Genomic DNA, 22,818 nt, shown 5'->3' with positions numbered 1-22,818 from the left:
GTGTGTATGCATTGAATGTACACATTGAATAAAACCTGTATATATATTGAACGTTTCTATAAGGATAAGAAAAAGCTGGTAATAATTGCCTCTATGGAGGGCGCTAAAAGCATGAAACAAAAAGATTTTCTTAACTGTATGTTCTTTGGTGCTTTTAAATACATAGACTTGTTTAATTTTTTCAGTAAAAATTGATTACCACTTACATTTTCCAATTCTTAGAAAACTAAAATATGGCATACCTAACTTTAAAATTAATCCAAATATTTGTTTAAATAGAACATGCCGTTCCTGGACCATTTCACATAAACAGACACTTACTTTTCTGGATGAATTTTCCAAGAAAAAATATGTTGATTGTTATATCAAAACTGAAAGTGGTGAGTTTGTTACAGTTGTCTAAATTGTGCCAAATGTTAGCAATCCACGACTAATGCCTTGTGTGGATGGCTGAACGAAAACAAGCCTTGAAAGCAGATACTTTTAAATGAGAGACCTTAAAATTAACATGGCTAATGGAAAACTATTTACATGCCAAGATAATCCAAAATGACTCAGATTCCACAACAAACTGTAGAAACTGTAATGAGCCTGTGAGGGAACTCACGCCTGCTATTTACGTAAACTGGTTACAATCATACGTAGTGATGTAACTCATGTTTACCTGTAAACGTCCTGGAAATTTTCACATGCAGAGGCATCATCAACACGCTCTAGCTCATTTGATTTGTATCACCTGTTTTATTTCTAAATAAAATAATATAATTATTTTTATATATTTATTATATATAACTATAACCTTAACTATAGTTATAGTCTGGCTTTATTCTCTACTCTTTACCATAATCCATAAGGCACAATACAGTTGGTCCACAGCCTCTCTCTACGAGCACATCCCCCATCCTTTCCTCTGTGCTCATCCAGTGCTGACCCTGCCGGCCATCCTGTTTAACTTGAGTGTGCTCTTAAGGCCAAAATGCTTACTGTGTCCTCTGTTGGAAAATTTGTTCCTCTAGATCTCGCCTTAATTGTCACTTGGTCGGAATGGCCTTCTGTGACCAGTGTGGGTCACCATCTGTTCTCTATCACGGCCCCCTCTTTGTTTCCTTCCTATCACCTAACTTTAGTTCTAAGGCTTTCATCCATTTACTTGTTTATTGTCCATCTCTCCCATTAAAATACAAGCTTGAGGGAAGCAGAAGTAAGATCCTACTCAGCCTTTTGAAGACCTAGATCTTTCCAGGGTATATTGTGGTACCTGGCACATAATAGATGGTCAAAAAGATTTTTTTCTGGGGCCAGCCCCATTGCCAAGTGGTTAAGTTCGCTCGCTCTGCTTCAGCTGCCCAGGGTTTCGCTGGTTCAGATCCTTGGTGCCGACATGGCACTGCTCATCAGGCTACGCTGAGGTGGCATCCCATATGCCACAACTAGAAGGACCCACAACTAAAATAGACAACTATGTACTGGGGGGATTTGGGGAGAAAAAGCAAAAAAAAGTACATATATATTTTTTTCCTGTTGAAAAAATAGATTGGGATTGGGGGTTTCCTTAATGTGCTGTGCCATGTTTCTTTCCCCCATGGTATGTAACTGTCCAGAGAATTGTGCTCATTTGCACTTTCTTATGAGAAATTCCCTTAGGGAACAAGATATCATGAAGCCTCGTAGGTGGAAGAGTCTAGCAATCATTAGTAAAATGCCTGTCAATGCCTCTTTGTTCTCAGCTCTGCCTTATTAGTAGAGTGGCTCATGACCCATAATGTTTTACAGGCTCAAAGAAGAATCGTCGGGAAACTGAATGGCACTGATGTGTCTTTAGAAAGTTTGCTGATTGATCTTTAATCATCCCTCAAAACATATTGCATTCTTCCACAGCGGATTGATAATGCAGACACTATAACTATTTTCTAGATATCTTTTATTTGGGGGGTAGGGAGGAAAACATTTGTTCTTCTCCTGAAGAAGAACTTTGCTGAAATGAAAGCCCTGAATGCAGACAGAACTTGACGGCTTCTAGCAGTATTAGACTACAATATGTGCTCAGCCTCACAAAGTATGCCAGTTGCATATATTTCCACCCCAAGAGCTTCCTTTATTTTTATATCACCTGGTGAAATGTAAGAAGGGGGACAATATAAGATTTTCTAGTAGCTATTTGATACTGACCGGATTTAGGAAGGGAAGTCAACATGGAACAAAATCTATGACCACTTGAGTATGATCAGGCCAGTTTCTGTGTTGAGATGTCAGGGGCTTGTCACAGAAGTAGGACTCATCACTCTGAAGTTCAGTGTAGGTGAGCTTCAGCTGGAAACAATGCAACTTCCTTCATTACAGGAAAAGCAGCTGCAGGGGCCAGGGACCACATAGGCTGGGCCTGGCTCAAGGATCTTTGTGAGGACTTCACAGTGAGCATCGGATGTGTACACGTCCCTCCCATGGAACCACAGGATATGATAGGATATTGCCTTGACTACTGGTAGTTCCTTCCTATCTAATGGCAAAGCATGAAAAGTTTTATTTTATTCATTCTCTGGGAGATATAACTCTATTGCATTTTGTGTACAAGAAACAGATTATCTTTAAGTCGACTGGATTTGTTTATAAACAGGTGAACACTGAAAATAGCCTCGTGAAGGAGTAGAGTAAGGCTCTAGATTTAAGCCTACTTAACATCAGTATAATTGCTTGTGCTTTTGGAAAGGGAGGTAAATTGCGTAAGTTTTCATTCCTTTACTTCTGATCTTATAGCTGTTCACTTATTACTAGAGGATATGCTTTGTTATTTAGCATTGGCTGCATTTTTATTCATTCACTGAACGAATATATGCTATTAAATGTATATACATATAATCATTCTATATATGTATAACTTCATATAACTACATACACGTATATATACACCATTGTTTAGGTGTTACCAGAGTTCAAAGAACATTTAAATACAAAGTTTTAACATATATTCAGGGAGATGACATGTATCAGTGTAAAATATGTTGTATAATAGTGTAAAGAAGTTCCCAAAGATTGATGGAAAGTACTACAGTCTTGTGATTGCCAAGAAAAGGATATATTTATATAGAGAGACTCCTTTTTAAAATTCACATGCTTGGTACACTCCTACAGAGGCAAGTAGGCCTCCTAGGGACCATGTTATACTGGCTGAGATTCATATTTGCTGAATTATTCACCTTTTGAGAGTTTTTTAATGCATGATTGATACAGAGGGAGGAAAAGAAAAAGATTGTTAATCATTATCACACAGCAAATATTTATTCCACACCTCTTGTGGTCTGGGCACTGCTATACTATTAAAAATCAGTTGATCACTTCCTTGTTTTAAATTCTGCCGTAGGTTTTCACTGCCTTTTCAGTAAAGTGTGGTCTCCAAGCTCCAGCATCATCTGACTCCAGCCAATTTTTCAGCCTCATCTCCTGCCCATCTCCACTTCCCTCATTACAGCCGGTCACACAGACCTTGTCCACCCTGGGCCTTTGTCTTTGCTTTCTTTCCTCTACCGGGAACACTTTTTTACCCCAGCCTTCACCTTGCTGTCTTTTTCTTGTCCTTCAAGTCTCAGCTTAAATCTTACCTCCTCAGAGAGTTCTCTCTTGATGAATCTGTGTAAAATGCCTTCCATCCTGTGATGCACTCTTTAACTTTACCAGACACATTTCAGCATAGACACTTCACACAGTTCATTTTGTTTCTTTTTGTGTTTGCCATTCACTGTCCCCTACCACCCAGGCTGTGACCTTCAGAAAGGCAAGGTAATTCTTGTTACTTGTGGTAGCTTGAGAACCTGTACAGTATATGGAATTTGATTGATGCTCAACAATTATTTGATGAGTGAGTAGATGGATGAGACATTGAGATAGGTCCCATTTGAGATGGAAACTGGAGTTAAGGTGAGAAGTAGAGTTTCATCCTCACAGAAGTGCAACATGAAGGTATGGCACTGAACACTGTCTCTGAGATGAAAGAGAGGGGAGACTAACTCATAATGTGCACTTGGAACAAAGAAGCAGAGAGGAGAGTTGGGAAAGACAGATAGTAATTAAAGATATAGAAAAGGAACCCTGGGCCTGCAGTGTCATGAATGCGAAAGGACAAAATTTCCAGTTGGGAGGGGGAAGTTGGCAATGCCCAAAGCTTCAGAAGTTCCAAGGAAAATGGGCATAAAGAAAAGTACATTGAATTTTGATCAAGGATATCACTAATGATGAGAATATAAGATTCCTAGAATTTTGCCAAGGATCTAGGAACCCTGGGAATCAATGAGAGTAAAATTAGGCAACATGTAGAGGAGATAATAAAGGTAAGCTGAGATTTTTTTTTTCTTCTCGTGGCAGAAAAGATCTGCACACCTTTAAAAACCAAGACACCAAAGGATGCAAAAAATGTGATATTCAATATTCTATTGAAATAATATTCTGCTGAGGAAGGATGATGAAAATGAAAGCTCCAGGGTAGGAATGCAGTAAAAATGTAAACGATACCAAAGTATGTTTTCAGGATATGGGAAGAAGATGGGTGATCCAGTGAGAAAAAACACACGTGGAGGCAAAGATGGGCCAGGGATGCATCTCCATATTGGGTCTAAATAAGTGTTCTCAAAGCGTAGTCCATAGGCCATTTGTAGCAGAACCAATTTTGGTACTTGTTAAAAACTCAGATTCCCGAGATGCATCCCCGACTTACTGAAATAGGATCTCTTGGTGTGAGACCTAGAAATCTGCATTTGATCAATTTTCTGGAGTGATTCTTAGGCATTCAAAACTATTAAAATTCCTCCCAGTGGAAAATTGAGCCCTGCACCTTGCATCGTGTTCAGGTTCAGCCGAGCAGTGATGTCTTGTGGTGGTGTTACACTGAGGTCTTGGTGTGTGCTTGGGGCCCACTATGGAAGGGACCAGAAGAGGATCCTGGTTTTGTGAGATCTGAAGTTTAAACAATTTATGGGGCTGTTTTAAGGACAAAAAACAAAAAAAAAATCAGAAGTACAAACTTAAGTTAAAAACATGGATATGTACTTAGAATTAGAAAGGAAGTTAAATTATTAATTTTTAAAAGATGACATCATAAAATCCTGAAAAATAATATTAATAATTAACTATCTGACAAACTTTTTCTAAACTTTTGGCTGCATATCCTTTGATTGTCTCTTCATGTGACAGCTATTTGGCACTATCAGCTGCTGTATAGACAATAGAAAGATAATTGTTTCCTATGGCAGTTTCAGTAGAACTTAGTTTTTAATCATCGATGCTTGTGATGCATAAAGCATGCAACTTTACGTACAGAATACAGACACACGGTGCACATAACCTGCAAACAGAAAGATTCCGATTAACGCTATTTTTTGATCTTCTCATAAAAAAAGAAAAACTGTGTGGAGAATTGATAAGTATATATGCTGAACTGCGTATATTCTTGACAGGAGAGAATTTCTGTTTTGACTAGATGTCAATGAGAATTGAATCCTACACTTGAAATTTTATATATCTGATGATTAGAAAACTTTCCCAACTAGCTTCTGGCTTCTCTACTATCCGGATATTTCTGATGCTGGCCATTGTAGGGCATGGTTACATTGCAGTGTGTCCTTTGGTCCTGTACCTTCATGATGTCTTGCTTGGTGAGGTGGTACCAAGGGTGGAAGCAGTATTCCTGGAAAACGTTCCTACACCGGGAGAGCTAGCAGTAATGTACCTTTACAGGGAAGTCTCTGCAAACCATATAAATATATCCCACTGCACCCAAAGAATATGAACCCCAATTCAACTTCCTGTTAGTTGGTCCTCCAAAATTCATGTAAATCTTCCAAAGCCACTCAACAGAAAGGGAAGTTAAAAAAGACAGGGTCTTAGCTAGTTGCCATTAAAACATTTACTTTAGTCAATTTTACAAAAATGTATGATGCTCCTCACATATTACTAGGGCCGCTCTCAGGACCATGGAAGGGGCCTGCACGAGGGAGGACCTGCAACTTCAGCTTCGTTCCCTGGACAGCAAATTTCTGCCGGGAAGGATCAAAAAGAAGCAGATTGGAGATTGTCTTTCCTCTTATGTTTTTATCAATTCAGCATGTTTCAATTTTTGACTAGAAAAATTAATGTTCTCAATATATCTAAATTTTCCCTTTCCATGCAGGATTATTGATACCAGATGTATCCATTACCTTATGTTGGGCTGGCAGCAATTCCTGTTGTAATGATTTGTACAAAAATCTCTCCCTTCCTTCCCTGTTCTTCATTTTATTTATTTATTTATTTGCAGAGTTGTAGGCTGGAGTATTTTGTTTTTTGTGGTTCATTAATGCAGGTAGGGAGTATGGTGGAGATACCAGAGCCCTCATGACTTACAGAATAGGCCACTACGCCATGCATCAGAGGATCTGAGTTCTAATCCCCACGTGGCTTCTAATTCACTGTGTAACTTGAAAGGGGCTACCTCCCCTTTGTGGCTTTGAGTTCCTCTGTTAGTCAGGAAAATCAGTGGTTTCTAGGACTCCTGGGTTCTACAGAGGTGACTCCAGGGTGGCCGGGTCCTTATTCCTGCCTTAAGCAGAGGGGCTCTGCATTTTTACTGTTTTTCCTTTTTTTAAAAAAATAAATATTGACCCTGAGCTAACATCTGTTGCCAATCTTTCTCTGTTTTTTTTTTCCTCCCCAAAGTCCCAGTACATAGTCGTATATCTTAGGTATAGGTCATTCTAGTTCTTCTATATGGGATGCCACCACAGCATGGCTTGACAAGTGATGTGTAGGTCTACACCCAGGATCTGAACCAGCGAACTCTGGGCTGCTGAAGTGGAGCACACAAACTTAAGCACTCGGCACGGGGCTAGCCCCCTAGGGAGCTTTTTAACAATTGGATTCTACTGCATAGTCAGGGTTAAGAGAGATTATTCTAGAGTAGTCCTATGCAACCTTGTCGACACTTTAGGATTATCTGGCAACCTTCTTAAAAATGCTGATGCCTGGGTCCTACCTTGTGGTTATTATTTAACTGACCTGAATATAGATGGTTTTAAAAGCTCCACAGGTGTCTCTGTGCACACAAGATTGAGAACCCAACCCCTACTAGAGATAATCATTGCATTCTGTCAAGTTCTAACAATCTGTACATGAAAAAAAAGTGTGATATCCATATCCCCAGCCTTTTATAAATATTATTGAACATGTCATTTCTGTTTTATAGCTAAGTTATGTAACGCCACCTTTGGTTGGGGCAAATGTCAGAAGGCAACTGGTATGGTGGCCCTATCTCTAGTTTCTGTACACTCACTTGTGAAGAGTTTCTCACTGTTCATTATGCCTACAAGAGTCAAAGCCTGTTATCCTTGTCCTTGCCCTGCCCCAAACTCGGGACCTGTGCACAAGTGGGTCAACTTCTTTATGCTTAAATCAGTTCATTCACAAAATTAGTTAGATTGGAATCAAAAGAACTTGCAGATATGATTCTACAATTCTGTGATCATTTCCTTAACTTACAGAATATGATTCAATGGAAAGTCATAGATTAATTTCCTTCAGACTTATAAGAGATTCTTTTCCCTTTTAATTGATCTTGGTGTGTAAAAAGGCCAGGGAGCTAAGAATTTCTTGTGTCCCCATGTTGTTACAACACAGCCTTGATCTACAGAGGAATTATAAGGAGCTGAGTAGTAAAACTGAAATTTTCTTATAACATAAAGCGCACTGATTGGCTGGGAACCCTGTGCTTTTGGAGCCTAAGTGAAAATTTGCAAGGAAACAAATAAGAACTTGCCCATGTGTTTGGCTTGGACTCTTGCACACCACCAGACAGCAGCAGAGCTCGTGGTAGACGAGAAATCATTCATTCACTTATCATTTATGCATTCATTGTTTTCACTCATTTATTGCACACACATATATTTAAACATATACTCATATGAGAAACTGATTTTGGCTCTGATTTGTGGTGGGAATGAGACAGATGTCATGCAGGCCTTCACTGAGCATTTTAGTTGACCATACATAAGAATTCACTTGTCTTTTCAAGTGGAATTCCATTGATGCCCAAAGGCTGTGTGTTCTCTGGGGGATTTTTAGATTTTATGTGTACATTTAAATGATTATCTAAAAACTATAAACTAATCATATTCTGAACCATCTGGAAGATGACCTAATAACCAAAGATGTGACTTTAGGGCCCACATTTTGTCACTATGATCACTTTGGCACCACATATCAGTAATTTAATTGCTATTGCCTAAGAAGAAAATAGCAGATGCGGGCCTTATTGTTAGGGAATGTGGTATGCCTACACAAGGGATGAATGAAATAAAAATCCCAAAATAAATGTCGCGCAGTAATCTGAATGGGGAAAGGCAGTAGGGGCTGTGATGTCACATGGCTCGTGGCAGAGTAGGGATGATAGACTCAGAAGATGCTGTGCTAAAGCCCTTGGTACCACGTTATGCAGTTTAGTTTTAGCAAATCGTCATCCTTTGTGGTAGTCAATCATTTCCCTTCTTTTGGGGGGGGTCATGTATCATAATGTTTTTTATTGAGGTATAATTGATTTATAACATTATGTTAGTTTCAGGTGTATGACATAATGATTCGATATTTGTATATATTGCAAAATGGCGACCACAATGTCTAGTTAACATCTGCCACTATATATAGTTAAAAAATTTTTTTCTTATGATGAAAATTTTTAAGATCTACTCTCTTAGCAACTTTCAAACATGCAATACAGTACTATCAACTGTAGTCACCATGCTGTACATTACATCCTCATGACTGGCTTCTTTTATAACTGGAAGCTTGTACCTTTTGACCCCCTGCATCCATTTCACCCGCCCCCCACCCCATCCCTCATTTCTGGCAGCCACCAATCTGTTCTCTGTATCTGTGAGCTTGGTTTGGTTTTTTGTTGTTGTTTTGCTTTTTTTTTTAGATTCCACAATGAGTGAGATCATACGGTATTTATCTTTCTCCGTCTGACTTACTTCATTTAGCAAAATGCCCTCAAGGTCCATCCATGCTATAACAGTTAATTTCCCATTTTAAATGATACACATTGGTGGTTTTGTTTGTATTTAATTTTAAAATTTGTTTTGGTTTTTGAATTTTATAGAAGTTATAAGTTTACTTAGATTTGTGTTGGTATCTAGTTAGTAGTACTAGTATAAAGATAATTTGTGTCAACAGTGGGGTTTGGGATGGCTTCCTGACTTTAAAGGGGATTGGGCATATTATTTAATATTAACAAATATTTTTCTAGTTTATTTCATTCTACTGTAATCAGTATTTAACTAGTTCATTCCTCCCATTAACCTGCAAACTCCTGAAAGATATGCTCATACCTTACTTGACTTTGAAACTCCTTTATGTTTATTAAATAAATGAGTTGATTGACAACAATTAGAATTGTGAAATCATAAAGAATAACTCAGAGAGTAGTGAGGTCTCTGTCAAGGGAGGTATTTAAGCATAGGTTATCACTTGTTGAAGACTCCTGAGGCTTAATCTATGTGCCCATCAAGAGCCCCCAAAAATGTTACTTTTGACACTGTAGGCAACGTAGAATGATTGCATTTGAGATTATTTTAACCTACAAATAAATTGCCTGAATAGTAGTATTATAGCACCAAGACGAACTGCTGAGGTCAATTTATTTTCTCAGACTAATTCTAAATTATACCAGCAGGACTTTGATATATCTCTTAGTGTCTCCCTCACAAAGATGTTGGAATTCTAAGAATCATTTTGAAAATGGCTTCCTAGGAGTCCCTTTCCTCCTGTGCCATGTCTATATGTGGATGTCTCCGTACACATCATGAAAGATGGTTGCGTAGAAGGAGATGGCTACAGCAAGCATCCGGAGGAGCCACTTATGTCCACAGAACAGATTTTTAAAGTCGTCAGGAGGGTGGAAACCTACAGACAGCAGCCAGCCATATCTCTCCATCAGTTGATTTTTTTCCATTCTTTTTTTTTTTCTCTCTCTCAGCAGTTTAATGTGAGTGCTTCTCTCTCGCCTCGTTTATTTCAGATGCCTCAGGAACAGTACACACACCACCGGAGCACCATGCCCAGCTCCGAGGGCCCACAGGTATACAAAGTGGGAATTTATGGCTGGCGGAAAAGATGCCTGTATTTCTTTGTCCTACTCCTGATGATTTTAATACTGGTGAACTTGGCCATGACCATCTGGATTCTCAAAGTCATGAACTTCACAATTGTAAGTAAAACCACACAGGTTTCTTTAGCTCTCTTTGGGGGAAGGGAAAACGTGGGGCAAGAAGAAGGAATGTGGAAAAGTGGTGGTAGTAGGATTCAAAATACTCCACAACCTGGTTCTAAACCATTTCTGTTCAGGTGACGTGGGGATTGACTTACATCTAATCTCAATTCTTCAGAGGCTGCTCATCCAATTTGGAGGCATTTCCCTCCTTTACGATCTCTTGTATGCTTTCCCTTCATCTTGATAACTATTTTTGTAGCCTGCAGTTTACAAACACTTTGAGTAAATAATAGAGGAGTAAACACGAGATAAATCCAAGGCATTAAGTTTTCCCAGATTTTAGTAGTGATTATGAAAAGTTTTGTGAGGTAGTAGATTGAAACATCTAAGTAAAACAAGGCTTTGGGGATTATCCAGGAATTTTAACTATCTTTACACACCTGGTAGCCCATTACTATGGTTAATTACGAGTCTCCTCAATTTTTAGGATGGCAATTCTCTTTGCCACTGCATGGGTGGGACGGAAATGAGAGGAGGGTAGCCATGTTTTGTATTTGAAGAGTTTGTGTTTATGCCTCTTTGAAGAAATTCTTGCTGTTGGTACTTAGGGCCACTATACAGACTGAATATTTACTTGTTGAAATTCAAATGAAAGAAAATCCTGGCAAAATGACTTCTGGAGTTATTCTGAAGTTTCTTCATAGAGATTCTGGTCTACACTAGCAATATAAGTAATTTCAGTTATTATTGAGGTCATAATGGGCAGTAATTTGCTGCCCTGAGAATACTTTCTTGTTCTGTTGTCAGAAGTAAGCAATTAGAAAGGCAATAAAAATAAATCCTGTTTGGGGCCAAGCCAGTGTCATAGTGGTTAAGTTTACATGCTCCACTTCGGCAACCCAGGATTCACGGGTTCGGATCCCAGGCATGGACGTACACCCCACTTATCAAGCCATGCTGTGGCGGTATCCCACATACTAAATAGAGGAAGATTGGTACAGATGTTAGCCAAGGGACAATCTTCCTCAAGCAAAAAGAGGAAGATTGACAGTAGATTTTAGCTCGGGGCCAATCTCCTTCACCAAAATAAATAAATAAATAAATAAATAAATAAATAAATCCTGTTTGATAAAGAAATGTGACTATGACCAATTAACAGTAAGATTTTTGTGTGAAAATACCAAATATGATAGTGGCTATTTGCCTTTTATGAATTATAAAGTTCATTTTGTCCTTAACACACTACACATAGTCACACTTCCTTGTCTTGCCTTGGGCCATTTTTTCAGCTTGGGCTGCTTTTCTCAGTCTTCCCTGCCTGGTACAACTCCTCCTTGATGCTTCTGTAACTCCATTTCTGTATGTGTTATTCTACTTATCACTCTAGATAGTTTTTATGTGTGTTTCCCAGGCAGACTGAACTTTAAGAAGAGCGAGGGCTGAATCTTCTCTCTGTGCCTTAGTTCCTCACTCATGGGAGAGGATATTGGTGTGTGGCTTAATTAGGAATCTATAAACCGAGATTAGAGATGCTGCCTCAGGCATCAGGATGGCTCACTTTATAATACTTTTAAAGTTAGGAAACTAATCAAAAATTACCTTTATTTTACAGATCACTTTCTTGAAGAAAAATAGTTCATTTCTTTTGAAAAATATGGAAAACTTCCATATTGCAATATTTAGTTTGGAAGATGATAGAGGTCAGTTTCCATGGGATTGTAGAGGTCTAAGGTAATATGTTCTAGAATATGGGAGCACATTAGCTGCTGTTTCTGAATCAGACTCAGTAAACACCTTTTGAACTTGGACTCACTTTCTTTAGACACAAGCAGAATTCAGAGAAGTGTTTTAAGCAGAAGAGAAAGATGTGATTGGATTTGTAGTCTAGAAGCTTGCTCAGGTGAGGATGCAATAGAATGCAGAAAGCTGCTCAGAGCTTAGGGCTTTAAAGGATATCCTGGATCCATTGGAATTAAGTCTAAGTAACCACAATTGCCATCTGTTGATATGCATGTCATATGATGTTTTTATTTTGTATTTCACAAACTTGTAAAGTGGAAGTGCTTCTGTATTGCAATATTAAGTAGGAGAAGGCTGAAGCTTGGGCAGTAGACTGGAGGATAAAGATTCAAAGGACATTTAAAAGATGGAATTGACACACATCAACTACTGGTTGGATGTTGGAGTTGAGGGGTTGGAAGACATTCTGGAACAATCCCAGGTTCTGGCTGGTGAGACCATTGGCTTGTGGGGCCCAAAAAGCAAGATAGAATTAAGTACCTTTCCACTGGAACTTGTGTGTCTCCCTAGTCCCCTATTTGGGGCTATTTTTGTGATTTTTACCTAGTCTGCATGAAGCTAATTTATAGAACCTGAAAGAATTGGGAGCGAATGTAGTAGAGTTTATGAACTCACACCTTGATAACTGTGATATTCAAATCTCTCTTCTACGCTGTGTTTTATCTGGCAAGCTTAATAGAGGCAGATGTAAATGTATATTGAGTGACAGTTCACTCTGAGTGTATGCGAGCTTAGGGAGCAATATGACATTAAGGTAATAATCTATATGAAATAGGCTATTTCTTATAGTTAACTAAATTGATTGCCAAACTTGAGAGTTCTTAAGGCTTTACTAAACCAAGTACTTACTGAGGTGAGAATAATGCCATTATTAGCAATAATTGGTGCTTTATAACAGTAATGCATTGGAGCAAATAAGAGCTGAAGTGTCAGGAAATTGGTCTTTCCCTTCAAGTTAAAAGCATATTTTTCCATCATCACAGTATAAAACATATTCTTTTAGAATTATAATTCTATTCCACAAATAATAATTTACGAATAGTGAGGATCTTGCAAAAGAATGAGGTATTAACCAATGTTATATTGGAGAATGTGTGTGAGAGAGCAAAGGGAGTCAATGAGGTAAGAGTTAAGCATCTTATGCATAGATGTGAAAATACTGTCAATAGGAAAGAGTGATTATTTTGCACATGTGGAATATTCAGTAATTTGCAATTTGGAAAAGCTCACACTATAATCAAACCCTCTGAGTAATAACAAAACAGGAGAATGATGTCATCAAAATGTTTCTGAGGAGTTGGCATTTTACCTAAGATTGGATATCCAGAACTTTACCTTGTGATCAGACTTGCATTCTGCACCATCCTTCAAGGATAGATGCTGGAAGAGCCCTTCTAGGATAGCAATCTGGACAAACATCCAAGCAAGTTTTCTTTGTCCCAGATCTAAATCAGAAGAAAACTTATTTTTCTCTCCTCTGCTCCCAGCAGAATATTTTGGTGTTCAGTACTGGGCAGGAGAGCAAGGTTACACCTTTCTCCTCAATTTTTCCCTTCATGGAGGGTTTTGTAGTTTACCTATACTGTAAACACCCGTAAGTAGACCTGTCCTAGTTAATCACACACTGTGCTGTACAGGGGAGCTAATATTTACTACATGTCTGTTCTATGCTAGTCACTGTGCTTGGCCCTTAAAATATCTCTCATTTAATTTTCAAAACAACTCTACAAATTAGGTATTATTATCTCCATTTTAATAAAAGAAAACCCAAGTCTCAGAGAAGTTGAATGATTTGCTGAAAGACACACAGCTAGTAAAAGATCTGGTGTTTGACTTCAAAGCCCAATCTTTCCCACTATGCTGTACCTCCTTCTCCTACTTGCTACAATGATCTGGCTCGTCAACAAAATGATTGAAGCCAGCAAAATGCTTCATTATCTCTGTGGCCCATCCTGTGTCATCTGATCTCAGATTTCCCTCCCATCTGAGGTCTCCACTGACATTCTGCCTAGAGTAGTTCCTGGGAGTTCTCAATGTTCAGTCTTTATCTCACTTCTCTTTGCACTGTAGCTGATGGCTCTCTCTCTCTCCACTCTCTGTTTCATTCCCTTGCATTAACATAAACATTTAATCTAAATGTAATAATAGTATCTATGTCACAGGTTGACGGGAGGACTCAGTGCATTAATTCATGCTAAACATTTATAGCAGCCTCTACCCTATAGGAAGTCTCAGTGTTGGCAGCAGAAAGTCACAAGAGACCCTACCCCACAATGTTGTAGTTAAGGGCTCAGACTCTGCAGACAGATGTTCGAGGTACAAATCTGGGTCCTGCTACTTACTGTTTGGCAAGTTTCTTAACCCCTCTGTGCTGTGGTTTCCTGGGAGTAATAGAAATACCTACCTATTCAATGGATTGTTGTGAAGAGTAAGTGAGGTGAGGAGTGTCAAGTGCTCAGAATGGAGCCTGGCCTGTAGTATGTGCTTTGCATTAGTGTTCGCTATCATCATCATCATCATTTATTGAAGGCTCATTCTGTGCCAGGCACTATGCTGTTGCAACTCAAAAGTATTATTTAACTTAATCCCTACGTGAGTAGGTACTATTTTGATACTAACTTCACAAGGGAGGAGAGAGGCTCCGGAACTTGATTTGCTATCACACAGCATAAAGTGGCAGAGTAGAGATCTGAATCCAAGCAGTCTGACTCTGGAGTTTGGTCTATTAGTCAGTTGAATGTGTAGTGGGACGGTACAAAAAGCCCTAGAATGAGTGTCAGGGACCTGGACGCCTTCTAACTCTGGGACTCAAGATAGAAATGAACTCATTGAACAAGCCCTCTTTAAGGCTGTAAGACCCCTTCCTGTTGGAACACTCTGGTTTTGTATTTTGGTCTTTTCCTTGGGGGTGTGAGATCTTACTCTGTAGAGGGCTGCTGCTCTGTCAGCGTAGTCTAGTAGCCCAGTCCAAACAACCTGGCCTGAAAGACCTCCCGAAATGCTGCAGTACTGATCATCGACACTGTCATTTAGCACAAGTGGTTACCAAGTAGCAAAACTTAAAAGGCTCGGGGATTATCACTAAATGGCATGATCTCTTAGCCCAGTGAGTGTAAATCATTCATTGTTAGACGAAATAGGAACCCCAGGAATGACCTCATCAGACATCCTCATTTCGCAGAGGATGGAAAAAAGTGGATGGCCTGCTTGCCTGATACAACTACAGCAATGCAGCCATGCCGGGAGCTTCTCAGGAGTAGGAATTATGTGCTACTCATCTGTGCAGCCTCAGTCCAGTGCCTAGTAGACAGTTGGCTTTCAATATGCATTTACTAATTGTCGGTTGCGTTTGTGCAGACCACATACCTGAGATGATGGATGTCAAGGACCTGGTCAGTGCTGGGCACGTGGTAGGTCCTGAATAAATTATGGATGTTTATACCTGTGTTTAATAGATCTCCTAACTTGTGTTTCTTTCCATTCACTAAAATTACAAAATTCAGACCACTGTATTTGTGACTATGTAAGAAATCTTGTTTAATAAAAGCTTTTACAGAACTTACTTTGTAATTCTCCCACATAATCCTCCTAAAAACCCTCCAAGGTAGGCTCCGCTGTTACCCACATTTTACAGATGGGGAAGTGGAGGCTCCAAGAAGTGCAGTCACTCGCCCAAGGTCATGCCGCCAGTGAACAATGAAGCTGGGACTGGGCTGCAGGGAGGCTGCCTCTCGAGCCCAGGCTCTTAATCAGTACACTATGCTGCCCATTTTCCAAGTGCTATTTTTCATGAAGACAAATTGAATTTGTTCAGTGCAATGTCTAAAACATGATTTATTCACCCTAAAGTAAGATAAAGATCCACTGAGGGTCAGAGGAAGGCATTCTAATACTTGTAAATTGGACACGTTGTAAAACAGTAAAAGCCAGAGAGAATGGCCAGTCCATTCCATAACTCAGGACGCTGGCACATCATCTGTTTGGGGAAGGCTCAAGGAAACGCGACCCAGTCAAATAAACTCCAGTAGAGGGGAGTGAGGATGCACATGCCCAGGGAAGGAGAGAGGGATCTCGTGGGTGCATGAGAGCATAGGTAGGCCTCCCAGCAGTGGCACCTAGAGTATTGTCATGAACCAAAGGCCCTCTGGGGAAGCCCACCCTCTGCCTTTCCTGGGCCACATGGCATTGGTCTTGCCTTGGAACACTCGCTTCTCTTTGAGGGCCCGGTTCCCTCTGCCGTTGCTGTGCTACCAGTTAACTCCCTGGGTATGTTCAGGTTTTCTGCTTCCTTGCTACTTGAGCATGCATCTGCCTTTGACCTTCCCTCTGTGATGACCTTTCCCCTATAGTTCACACCTCTTCCTGTCTTAGTGTCTTCTTATCATCCAGGTGAAATCCCAGAGAGGGAACTGCATTGGCCCAGCAGATTTTGCGCATCACATTGTAGCTTGCTTGCATGCCCGTGGACCGAGGGAGATGCCCCACCAGCTGTGACCTGGGAGGGCAAAGTCACAGAGTTCTCCAAGTCCCACTCCTTGAGCAGCCAGGCCAGGACTTCCCTCCCCTTAGGTCAGAAATTTACTTGAAAATCATATCTACATTTGGTCTTCTATAAACATTGCTCTTTTTAAGCTTTTCTCTTACTTCTCATTTATTCTCTGAAGTCCTCCGAGATTAAGCTGACAAATCCCTCTCTTGAGTTGCAATGAGGGACATGCTGTACTGCATTTATTTCTTTTCCTGTTTCTCCTACGAGGCTGTGAGCTCCAGCAGACGGTAACCTTAAACTATTCATCTTTGTATTCACAGCTTTACGTACCTTGCTTAGCAAATAGTAGATGCTTAGAATGTTTATTGAATAAATGAATGGAAAAAAATTATGAATAGCCCGTCACTTTAAATTAAAATGTGTTAGGATGAGTTAATAGAGCTTTATATGGCTTTTAAAATGAAGTATTAGTTGATTTATTAAGGTAGACAGATCATAAACGAAATGAGTGCTCGAATTTGATTATGAAAAGGTATTTTTAATACAGACACTACCTCCTGTGTATCAGCTACCTGCTATATTTTAATTACATGAGAAGGAATAGTAATGATGGAGTGTGAAATAGAATGGAAGGAGGAAACGTGATCCTAGTTAAAAGACAGATTTACGAGCAAATGAGAGAAAATGATCTGATTGGCTTTAGTTGTACTTTTCATTTAACACTGTCGGTGAATATATCGTGTGTGAGGAGCATCCGCTTCAGCACGGATGCCAGCTTCGCTTGGGAGTTCAAAAGGCTTCCTATATTGAGGACATCGTGCCTCCATCTCTCAGTGCTGTGAGTCTTGTGGTCACTTTTCATCCATTAGCTCAAATTCATCAACCTGAAAAATTGCCAAAATGTTATTTTTTAAGGTGGCGTGAAAACTGTAATGCAGAAAAACAAAAGACAAAAATTCATTCTGTTCCATGATCAGTGCCGCGGTAGGGCTCTGTAATGTGATATTTGGTTCGAAGCTTACTGTGATTTATATCTTTGCAAGAATGCAAATCATCAAGGATGATTTTGGTCATTGTAACTGCTGAAAAGGCTGTAAACCAAGCTTGTTACAAATTTATACAATTTTATTGGGCATATTTACTTCAATTGGTATTTCTTAAGCACGTTATTTGTGCACTACACTGTGCTGTGTGTGGGCAGTAAAGATTATAATAAAGACGATCCTATAGTTTAATAGCTTATAATTTACTAAGAAGAAAAACACATGTATAATTTTAATACATTCCAAAAATGACAAATATTTTAAGGGAGCACGAAAGAAGAAATCAGCTAAAGCCAGAAGGCACTGGAAGTGTCTTAAAGGATAGATAAGGCCTTTTGCGCAGTGTTTTGAGTGGTGTTTAAAGCAGAGAAAGCACCATGATTGTAGCCTGGAAGCGGGTGAGTTAAACTTGTTTGGGAAGCATTAGACACTATGGTTCTAGGATCGAGAGCTCTGGCTGCTAGGGAGAAAGGAAGGATGGAGAAGGCGAGACTGGGAGCTGACACTAGTAAAGTTGAACAGTATGCAAATTACAGACATTCTTCAGAGGTCAAACTGAGAAACTTGAGGTCCAATTATACACAAATTACTGTGCAACTTCATCCTATCATTTGGATAATATTCATGACTTTTGCCACCTATTATAGTTTTCATACACTCAAAACTCATGTTTTAGGATTCTAGAATTGAGAGAAATTTAAGAATGTCAGGAAATCTTGTTGGGAATATTTCTGTCTTGATACATCACACACAGCCACTCACACATGGGATTTTTAGATCTTATCGATCATATGGCTGTGAACTCGGAATAACTCTCAGAAATCGGAAGTTATGACCCTGTCTTGGGGATCTGTTCACTTACTGAGGGATTAAGCAATCGTCGGGGAGAAGTTCCAAATCCCAAGGGGCATGTTACCGCGGAGAACTTGAGGGTCGGTCCTTCCACAGCAGAAAGAAAGAGAGAGAAATGACAATGTCATTCAGACTATAGAGAGGAATGCAATAAATAGGAGGAGGTTTCAGGACAGTTGGGTTGTCTGAGAGTCATTAGTCAGGATTTCTGGGCTCAGGATGGCTCTGTAAATACTTTATCTTGAACTGTACTGTCCAATATGGAATTAAAAGTAAATAATATTAAAAATTCAGTTCCTCAGTCACACTAGCATCATCATAAATATTCAGTAGATACATAGGGTTAATAGCTACCATCATAAACAGAGCAGAGATAAAATATTTCCGTCATTGCAGAAAGTTTTTCATTACAAAAGAGGTCTAGAATCTACAAGCCCACCTCTTCGGTAGGTCTTGGAGGGCGTGCTAAGAGGCTTGAAGCAAGAAGTTTTCGTTCCTCTCCATACAGCAATTTTTGCCTTTCCTTTCTGTGTCCTAGACAATGTTTAAGATCGGGAAACGGGGGATTAAGGTAGGAAAACACACAAACAAACTCAACTTAATAGAAAGTGGAAAAAAAAGTTTCTCATAATCTAATGAACAGATGCCCCCAAGTAACTGTGTTTATAGCAGCTTCGTTCCTTTTCCACACACCCGTTCTCTGTCTCGTCTTCTTTTTGTACTACTCATTGGGAAGGCGGTGAGACTGTCATAGATTTTTCGTCTTGTCTGTGAGGAGTGAGGTGGAACTTTGTTGGGTGAAGGGCTATATTGAGGGGGGAGTATCAGGAACCATTTCTGAGCCATATTCTCCCAATCTGTAAAATATGCAGTTGGAACCAGATGATATATAAGGTCCTCTACAACTCAGATAGTTTCTATGTCTAATTACTGGATTCTTTCATACTCCTTGACTCAGAATGAAAGAAAAGGAATCATTTTTTCCTGTAGAAGTGTGTGTGTGCGCATTTGTGTATGTTTGCTCACACTATAGTTAGACAAAAATCTAAGATGCTAAATGCCAGGAAGTACATCTCATGTGCTGTTTTTATTTTTAATCTTAATCTATTCTATTATTTAATAAACAATTGGTCTCATCTATTGCTACACAACAAACCACCCCAAAAGTCAGTGGCTTAATCTAACAGTAATAATTTACTTTGCTCAGGAATCTCCAATTTGGGCAGAGCTCAGTGGGGATAGCTTCTCTCTGCTCCCTGATGTCTGACACCTGAGCTGGAGAGACTCTAAGGCTCGAGATGACTCATCAGCTGGGTCTGGAATCTTCTAGATGCATGTTTACTTATGATGGTTGATGGTAGCTGTGAGCTGGGACCTCAGCAAGTCAGAACACCTACCCATGGCCTCTCCGTATGGGTGAATTTGGGCTTCCTATCCTCATGATAACTGGGTTCCAGAATGTGTGTTCCTCTTAAACAAGGTGGAAGTATATAACACTGTTTTGACCTAGACTCAGAAGTTAGGTAGCGTCACTTCCACTTGCCTCCGTTGGTGAAGGCAGACACAAAATCCTGTCTAGACTCAAGGGGTGAGCACACAGACTCCACCTCTACATGGTAGAGTTGCAAGGTTCTAGAAGAGCATGTAGGATGGGAGATTGTAATGGGTTGTATGGTAGCTCCCCAAAAGATATGTCCTCTGCTTAATCCCTGGAACCTGAGAATGTTACCCTGTTTGGCCTTAACAAAGTTAAGAGTCTTGAGATGAGATCATCCTGGATTATCTACTGGGCCCTAAACCTAATGACAAGTGTCCTTATAAGAGTTTTGCTGATGAAGATTTGACAGAAGAGGAGCAGGCAATACGACCACAGAGGCAGAAATCAGAGTGATTCAGCCACAAGGAATGCCAGCAGCCACTAGAAGATGGAAAACGCAAAGAGTGAGTTTTCCAGAGCCTCCAGAGGGAGTGAGGTGCTGCCAACACCTTGATTTTAAACTTCTGGCTTCTAGGACTATGAAAGAATACACTTCTACTGTTTTAAGGTATCAGTTTTATGGTAATTTGTTATGGCAACCACAGGACACTAAGACAGTGGTAGTGTTGTGGCCATTTTTGGAAAGTAGCATCTGCCACAACAATACCAACAACAACTGCTATCACCATGTAAGCACCACACCTAGTATTGAGCACAGTGCTAAGTGTCTGCCTGTGTGATCTCTTTTAATCCTCACAATGACCCTGTGGGGGGTACTATTATCTCCTCTTTATATACCAGGAAACTAAAGCTCAGAGAGCTTGCTTAACCTGCCCAGCTTCTTCAGCTGGTAGCAGGGTCAGTATATAGATCCAGGTATGTCTAACTTCAGAGTTTATCCTTTTAACTTTCTCTGGAAATGCATACTATCAAAAAATAAATGGCATAACCAGTAATGCATTTACTTGCATAATGTTCAATGGCAGAGATGAGCAGTGTGTAGCTAGGAATAAAAACGAATGGGCATTTCAATCCAGGTCAGCCACTGACTGCTCAGCCATTTTTATCCTCATGAATATTTTAAGGAGTTGTACTAACTACGTGACTAGCACCCGTGTTATAAAAACTGTGATTTGGTTGCTTTTTGAATTACTTTTCTGTCTTCACTAAGCTGCCTGTGAATAACTACTTGTTGCTTTGATAAATAAGTTAAAGAATAGGAGAAAAATTCCTCAGTAGGATGTAGCCTTTCTATTTCATGGAGAAACCTTTTAAGTGGATGCTGTGTAGACAAAATTATGCATTTTGGCCAGCTTTTAATTATCAACCAACTTTATTAAATGGAGAAATTCTTAGCATCTCTTAAAATTTGATTTTCTGATAATAGATGCTCTGTGAATGTTTGTTATTAAAGAGTGAACTAGTGAATGGAAGTTGGGGTCAGTTTAAGCCTTGTTCAGTGGAAAATAATATGGTAGAACATTGTGGCATTTAATACTAACTTATCAAATATCCAGTATAACCAGATGCTGTAATGGAGCTCTGATGTGTGGTTCCCTCCTCAAACAACTAACAGTAAAAAGATCCATGAAATCATTATCACTACCATGTTGGCATAATCATCATTCTATTTCAGCAGGTTTGTTTGATGTTACTGTCTTCCGTGGGACACAATAAAAGAAAACAGAACTCCATTCTACCCTCACAACATCCGTTATGTTTGTAAGAGTTCTTTGCACCTTAGAAAGCCTGTTCACATCTATCACATCTATTGCATTATGTGATTCTTTACAAACATCCCCATGGGAGAGACATGGCAGGGATAATTTAATTTTACTCTTTAGATTGAAGGGGCCGCTGACACTTGGTGATCTGCTTAAGGTCTCATGCCTAATAAGTACTACAGTCAACCTTCCAACTTTAGAATAAATAAGAATGAACAATGACCAATAGAAATTGGCAGCACTTGCTTTTTGCAGACTCAGGAAAGTCATAAAACCCGTGTTTATGGGATACATGGTAAAAGACTCAGCACATTCTTGTCCCTTAGCTAGCCATCAAATTTGAGTTGGCCAATGTCAGGGAGTTTTAACCATTAATTCACAAGACTATAATCTGCCATGTTAAGCAAGCATATTTTTCTCTATGACAAATCTCTTACTTCCAGGATAAAAAAGGAAGTACTCTCCCTAAAATCCAAAGATAGAGGAAAAGGATCATTGGGAACACTTGGGCACTCACTGGGTTAAAACAGCTTCATGCCATACATAGTTTGTCGCTACATAGTTCAGATAGCAATTTCAGATATTTTCCATTGAAACCTGCATTGCAACTCTTGGCAAGGAGGGTTTCTTGAGAGCAGGGATAGTTCGTGTCTTGTTCATTCACTGGTGGAGAGCCTTATGCCTCTGACTTTTGTGGTTCTCTTTGAAAAATAATACCTTGGTCCCAACTGGGTGAATGGTTCCTATTTGAAATCCTCAACTCTTGAAATCTATCGTTACTCTAGTTACTATCTGGGGACAGCCTAATGAATGAATAACAGTCATTTATTCAACAAATGTTTGTTGAGCTCTTCCTGTGGGCTAAGCACTGTACTAGGTGCTGGAGGTACAACAGTGAACAAAAGTAAATGCAGTTCCTTCCCCCACGGAGCTTGTTATCTGGGGAGGGAGACAGGAAGTAATCACACGATCAAGCAAATGAATGTAAAAATGCCGCTATGATATGTGGATGCAGTAAGAATGTATGAAGGGGTGATTTGGCATAATCAAAGAGGGGCCTTTCAAGGCAAGATGATTGCATTGATGCCAAAGGTGAAAGCAAACAAAGGAATATGAAGGCAAAAGAGATGATGGCAATCTAGTAATGTTGTATATGGATCCCTAGAAAATCTGACAATAATAGTTTCCTCTAGAGGAGGAGTTGATGG

General features: G+C 39.5%; 1 protein-coding gene across 3 annotated transcripts in view; it reads left to right on the top strand.

Annotated features, from left to right (window-relative positions):
• Window positions 1-22,818, top strand: part of SGCD (sarcoglycan delta) — a 421,373-nt gene that overhangs the window by 59,935 nt on the left and 338,620 nt on the right. For all 3 annotated transcript variants that reach the window (XM_070570405.1, XM_008514833.2, XM_070570404.1), the window contains exon 2: window positions 10,034-10,222. In XM_070570405.1, the coding sequence (XP_070426506.1) occupies window positions 10,034-10,222 (189 nt within the window). The remainder of the gene's footprint in view (window positions 1-10,033; window positions 10,223-22,818) is intronic.

Source organism: Equus przewalskii, chromosome 13 (assembly GCF_037783145.1).
Source record: "Equus przewalskii isolate Varuska chromosome 13, EquPr2, whole genome shotgun sequence".
Taxonomy (NCBI): domain Eukaryota; kingdom Metazoa; phylum Chordata; class Mammalia; order Perissodactyla; family Equidae; genus Equus; species Equus przewalskii.
This window is presented reverse-complemented; position numbering and strand designations above follow the sequence as displayed.